Genomic DNA, 7001 nt, shown 5'->3' with positions numbered 1-7001 from the left:
GGATGGGGAGAAAGTGTAGTTAAACCCCATATTACATAGTTAGGGATAAAAATAGGTAAAGATCCCACCTCACTATACACCCTAAATTATCTGCCACTGATTGATAGGATAGTGTCAGAATTAAAAAGATGGTCAAATCTTCCTCTCTCAATGCTGGGGAGATGTCAACTTATCAAGATGATGAGCTTTTTTAAGTTGCTGTACCCTATGCAAACTATACCAGTGCTGATCAAGCATGCGGACGTGTCGCGGCTTAATTCAGCTTTTATAAAGTTTATTTGGGTAGGAAAGCACTCGAGGATATCTTTGCAGAAGTTAATGCTGAGCGGGAGTGAGGGAGGAGTGAATTTTCCTAATGTCAGAAGCTACAATATAGCGTGCCTAACAAGGCACATTGTAGATTGGATGAGAGGCACAGATGTATATTCCAACAGACTCATCGAATCGAGCCTAGCCGCCCCTTGGAACCTTATAGCATGTTTGCATACACGTTTCTCCAACCTTCCACCAGCAATTAAGCGATCTATACTACTGAGAGACACGATAGTGACATGAAAGGAAGCAAGGAAACTCTTTGGACTTCCCTACTTGTTGTCCAAGTCTATGCCACTGATAGGCCACCCAGAATTCCCCAGAGGTCATTATGACAGAGTCTTTAAAGAGTGGCAAGAAAAAGGTTTAGCACTTCATGCACGAGAGAGAAAGCAGATGGCTTCATCCATCCGAGCTCAAGACCAAGTATAACATACCAGGGACACAATTCCTACAGATTGCCCAGGCACTTCAGTTTTGCAAGACTAGGCTTAGAGATCTCAGTAGAGAGGCAGGAAAAACAGACTTTGATTCCATAATCGCTCAGCCAACAGGAAGATCCTCACTATCTACACTACAAAGGGCAATAAAGGGCAAGATCCTAAAAATAAAAAAACATAAAATATTTTCCAGGTGGGAAAAAAAAATAAACACAAGACGCGGATATGGGAGAAAAGATCCTGAAGGGTTGGTCCAAAAATCAGAGCCTGCTTGATCAGTCCAAAATCAGAGCCTGCTTGATCAGTGAAACCTGGAGGGAAACCTTCTTCAAAATTATGCATCATGCTGTATATGGCTTTGATATTCCAGCATCTCCTTCATTCCCAGAGCGCATCACACAGTGCCCAAAATGTGGAACACCAGCCACAGATCTACTTCATGTCATATGGAGTTGTGCTCGGGTGCAGGACTTCTGGAAGGAAATTACAAAATATATACAGGATCAATGGAGAATAGTAATACCCAGGGAGATACTGCCAGGGTAAAATTTCTAAGTACAGCACCAATCAGGCCCACCCCACTTGCCCCGCTGCCGGCTGTAAAGAAGAGACACCACACACACGGAGGTCTGGTATAGTTCCTCACATGGGGACATGACTGCGCTGCCCCTTCATTACAGATTTCATGAGATCTTATACCCTTTGGTCTCATCACTAGAAATGAGTAATAGTCTCATTGGCTCAAATTCACCGCATAACCATATATGGAAAGTCCGGATTTCCGGCCTGAGACAGTGAAAGTTCAGATGCATAGTTGAACAGTTGTTATCTTGCTACGGCGCCTCTGGAAAAACAGCCAAGTACACGCGGCCTTCGTGTCTGGTTATTCCTTGTGTTCAAGATACATTTTGTCTTCGCCTTGCAAGGCCTCTTGGCATATCTGATATAAGGCGAAGTATTAAGTTTTTCATAGAGTTAGTACATATGAGAATAAAGTTAGTATGCATATAAAAAGAAAGGCACATAACTATATCTATATAAATGTATATATTCCAGTGTTTTCTTTTCTACCTACAAGGATATATATATTTCCTTCTCAATACAAACTGTAATCTTCCACAATGACAAGAGAGCAGGGCCGGACGGATCTACTCCTCTAAAATTCCCTAGATTCATCCACATAGTTCTTCTAGTAGCGAAAAGACTTCTGCTCAAACATTGGCTTCTGCAAACAATCCCAGGAATAACAGAGCTTGTAGCCCAACTTAAACACCTATTAAGCATGGAACGAGTGGAGACAGAAAGACACAAAAGCGGCAGAAAAACATTTTTCAAAAAAACGGCAGATCTTCCTCCAGTCACACTACACAGACCAAGAAATTAGTAAGATAGTGACGCCCTTTCAGTATACAACCTGGTACCTAATAGGAGGAGGCTAGAGACTCTTTGGGAAGACTGAAAATCAGCAGAAGGCAGATTAACGGGACGGACCGAAACAGAACATGAGGCATAGGCTAGGGTCTGGACGGGGACAGCAGGAGGAGACGAGGACAGAAATATTAAAAGTACCCCCTTCTGATTATTTCCTTTTACATTTTATTATGTTTTATTTCTGTTTAATTGGAAACTCAGATTTATACAAAATAACGGGAGGATTTAAAATATCGAGTAAACTTTGGCAGGAAAGAGGCACAGGAGATCAATATGTTTGATATATCATTGTATCTTTCCAAGAGGATTTGTTTCTGTATTATTTTATTAAGATTTTTCTTTTTTTTTATTGAATGGTAATGGAAAATATTTGCAAAAATTTAAAATAGAAAAGATGTTTGGGGGAAAAAAAATTGTATCTCAAAACATTTGAGTTTTTACTGATTAAGAAAAATACAATCTTGAATGGACACCAAGTTTTCTAAAAGCTTGTGCTTACGTGATAGCCAGTGTGAGAACTAGCAGAAATATTTACTTTACTTACCAGACTTTTTTTTGCTGGAAAAAAAAAACACTCTAAAGAGCTGTCCCTTCCCACTACCTTGTTATCCACTGTCTGCTCACAAATGATTGACAGCATACACTAGGAGGGCAGAGCATCAGGATGAGCCATCCTGCTCATTAAACTGTATGCAGAGAGGATAAGAAGGGGAGGGGGAGCCACATGTACACAGACATGTCTGCTGGTGCCAATGGTGTGATATAGGTTGCTTTTTATTCACATGTACATGGTTAAATCTTGCTGTGCATGCCTACATGATGAGGTCTGTGTGTTGGAGAAACAGATAGCAAGATCTGTAGTTCTCTGTGTACAGCCTATAGAACACATCACACATGGCATAAGTATAGCTCCTCCCAGCAGCCCTGAGAGCACAGAGAAGCCATAGATATACCCTTCTAAGGAGGAAAATACAAGACACAAGTCATATAATGTGCAGGAAGAGGGTTATTCCTCATGTACACACACAGCAGTTTAAAAAAAGTCATCTAAAAAGTAAGGTACGCTTAACTAAATATTCTTTTTTTCTAGCTGGACAAAAAGCAAGGAGTCTCATTTGTACAGCAAATAGATCACCAAGAAAGTAATATTATAGCCCAACTATTTACGTATGCAAGTCATCTTAAAACATGAAAAATAGGTAACCGTATACAAAATGTTCAAAACAATCACAACACAACATGAACTTTAATATTTTTTAATAAATTAAGGTCATTCAAAATACAGTGCCAGAACATGATGCAGCTGAACATGCTAGTAGGGTTTGTCATGAAGCACCTGTGCTCATGTTGAGTTGGCATCAGTGCCCCTCTACTGCTAGTGGTTCCTGGAATTGATAGTAATGCCAGAACAGCACAAGGGCATCTGCTCTCTCATGCACTTCGAGTGCCAAGTTATTCCTGAACAGTTTTATTTCCCTTCCCCAGAAAAAAGAAAAAAAAAATCTAGGATATATACCAATACACAATCACACTACAGTAAATGCTTAAGTTAAAATGATATAAGACCTGGTAATCCAACACTAAATGTACAAAGGTGGGAAGGGAAAGAAAGACAGCAGCAGCTTTTTCTTGAATGAGTGAGCTCGCATCACTATAACAGAGGGCGAGTGCTCCATTTGTTTAATCCCTTTACTGCCAAAGTTGCCGTAAAAGGGTTAAAGCTCCACAGGGACCCGTACTATGAGGGGCTGGCAAATAGGTTGGATGCCCGGTTACGCCAGAAAGAACGTTACAAGGCCATACTGGAAGACCTGTATTCTACAACAGAAAGGTACAGGTTATTGACGACAGAAACACATGCTCCTTGCACAGCCTGACTGAGCCTGCAGTCATTTTATTGACCTGTGTTACCAAGTGAAACACTACATTTCCCCAGCAGGAAAGTGAATTCAGCAAAAAAATATATTTATATATATAATACAGGTTACGTGTTAAAGTGGGACTTTGGTGATAAATCGCTTTGCAAAAAAAAAAAAAAGTTTGCAGGTTTACCTGCATATTTCATCGACTATTTCCGAGTCACGCGTGCTCTGGGTCGTTGCTTTACGTCACACCGTTTAGGTTTGTTACGTAGTATGGAGAGAGAAAAAAAAAACCAAAAAAACAGTTGAGAGGTTCTTTCTGGAAAGGACATGATTTTTAGGCGTAAATATTATGTAAAAGGAAAAGCTATTTATACAGTAGTAAGTTTACTGAGGAGGCGGATCTTGAGGTTTCAAGAATGTAAGAGGTCCTTTTTGAGTAAGCACATTTATCGAGAGAGAGATAGATAGTAGATGGGGGTCACACGGCACATATGTGGGTATAGTCCAGCACGCAAACTGGAGAACTAAACTAAAAAAGGATTATGGAAGATTTTTTCTCAGAAAGCATCTATACTTACAATCCCATTAATAGTTGGAGGATCTCAAAACTTGCACCTTTTTGCAAAAAAGAAAAAAGGAAAAGGGAAGAAAAACATCACAGGGATACAGTTCAAATGTTCTTCGTAAACTGAACGCTAAGGCTGGAATATATAAAGTTTTCATTTCCCATTAGCTGGTCAAATATTTCTGATAATGGAAGCATATCTCCCTATATAAATGCATTAAAGATTACAAATGTTACATAGAGCATAAAAATAAAGTTTGAATAGTAAGCAATGCAAATTTATTTCTCCAAGCTCACTTTATGTAGTCCTAAAGGAATTCTCATTGTGGAAATGGAGCCATGCATACACGCGGTCTCTTGCATGTAGATAGCTATACCGGGGGTAATGTAACCATGTTTCCATCAAGTTCAAAGTCATCTGCACCGTCTTGTGAAAAGACGTGTGTTAGAGGTTTCCATGGAGATACTTCTAGACATGATGGGTAGAGTTTTCCTACAGTGCATCGAAACTCTTTTGCCAAATCCCAAAGCACCCGCTCCGATATCTGCTGCCGCAGAAACCACTGGTCGAGGTCCATGTCGTATTGATAAATGGCATATTTTGCCTTTTCATTTATGTGCGTCTCTCTGATAAAGATACACAAGGAGTTTGAGATGACCACTGCTCGGACACAGGGATCGGCAAACCGCTTGGCAGGAATATTGGCTGCCATGTACCATTCATTCTTGTGTACATCGAACACTTCAACTGCAACAGAAGAGGCACCCAGAGTGCTGGCCGGTAGCCTCCCGCCAGAGTTGTTGTCTGTTTGCAGACCTCCGAGGTAGAAGATTTTGCCATCAAAGGCCGCAGCAGATGCAAAACATCTACTGCTTTGCCTCTTTGCCATTTCTACCCAGATACCGGACCGTGGAATGAAACAATAGGTCAGATTATAAGCCATTACGTAAATGCAATCATGGACTACAACGGCAACGCTCCACTGAAATGCACTTGGAAGAGGGCTCACCAATGTCCACTCATCCTTCTCACAGTCATATCTTTCCACAGTCCTCCGATTGAGTTCTCCACCAACGCTATCTCCTCCTATTGCATAGATGTATCCATCACACCACACCAAAGAAGGCTTTATACGAACGCACAACATGGGGGTCTTTGGAATCCATGTATTCTGCTGGGCATCAAACCAATAAAAACTATTCACAGTCCTGAAAGTTGCCTGAAATTTGCCTGGCTTGTTTTGATTGCTTTTGGCGTTCTTCAAGGGCACTTGCCCTCCCGCAATATAAATATCGTTATCAGGAGACACGACAGCCCCGACTTTAAGTAGCTCGGAGGGTGGGTTGCAAAGCTTGTAAACCTTCTCTGCCTGAGGACTGTAACAGATCGTGGAGTAACAACCAGGATTTTCCAGAGCAGCTTCTATGATGATGATCATCTCCTCCTTAGTCATGCCAAGCCTTGGTTTAAAGAATCTGGGCATGGATTTGTAAAGTCCTTGAACAACTACAGACTTATCATTTGGTGGCAAACCTTGGAACCATTCCCGTTGAATGACTTCTGATAGCGCATCAATACGTAGGTGGCTCAGCACGGTGGACAAGTATTGTGAGCGGGACACCGTGTTGTAGTCTAGCCAGGACATTGCAGCCTCTCGAACAGTCTCTTCTTTTTCCACATTCAGATTGTCACTGCTTACAAGATCGATCAAAAGTTCACTTGACAGCTGCATAAACGCATCCTGGCGGTACACGCTAGTAAACTTGTGCTCTACCATTCTTTTGGCGCTTTGCTTCAACTCTTCACAGCTGAACAGGTCACCAAAACTCATCAGCCGAACACAGTTTTTGGCATTGACTTTTTTAATTAAATATTCTCTACAGAGTTGCAGCACATCATCCACCTACAAAACAAAGATGTGTGAGGTTACATAGAACTTAGTAAACAGGAAAAATTTACAATTGTACAAACTTATCAAAAACGGGCTTTGATGACTGCAGGAACCAATCAGCACTCATCTCTTATTTCTTAAGCTCTTCTGGAAAACTAAAAGGTGCACGGTGATTGGTTACTTCTGGCAACAAGGCCAGTTTTTTGACAGTTTTGATAAACGAGGCAAACTAAATTTTCTTGCACATCAGATTTAAAGGGGTTGTCTCGCGGCAGCAAGTGGGGTTAAGCACTTCTGTATGGCCATATTAATGCACTTTGTAATATACATCGTGCATTAAATATGAGCCATACAGAAGTTATTCACTTACCTTCCCTGCGCTGGCGTCTTCGTCTCCATGGCTCCGTCTAACTTCAGCGTCTAATCTCCCGATTAGACGCACTTGCGCAGAAGGGTCTTCTCCCATCTCTTCGGTCCGGCACAAGCGGCATTCTGG

At 41.3% G+C, this 7001-nt stretch overlaps 1 protein-coding gene across 1 annotated transcript in view; it reads right to left on the bottom strand.

The window, feature by feature from the left end:
* Positions 1–3425: 3425 nt before the first annotated feature.
* Positions 3426–7001, bottom strand: part of KBTBD2 (kelch repeat and BTB domain containing 2) — a 30009-nt gene continuing 26433 nt past the window's right edge. Inside the window, exon 4 of the mRNA XM_066585786.1 lies at positions 3426–6517. Coding sequence (XP_066441883.1) covers positions 4985–6517 — 1533 coding nt within the window. The 3' untranslated portion in view covers positions 3426–4984. The remainder of the gene's footprint in view (positions 6518–7001) is intronic.

Source organism: Eleutherodactylus coqui, chromosome 12 (assembly GCF_035609145.1).
Source record: "Eleutherodactylus coqui strain aEleCoq1 chromosome 12, aEleCoq1.hap1, whole genome shotgun sequence".
In the NCBI taxonomy this organism is placed as follows: domain Eukaryota; kingdom Metazoa; phylum Chordata; class Amphibia; order Anura; family Eleutherodactylidae; genus Eleutherodactylus; species Eleutherodactylus coqui.
Note: the sequence above shows the minus strand (reverse complement) of the source record. Positions and strands in the feature narration are given on the sequence as shown.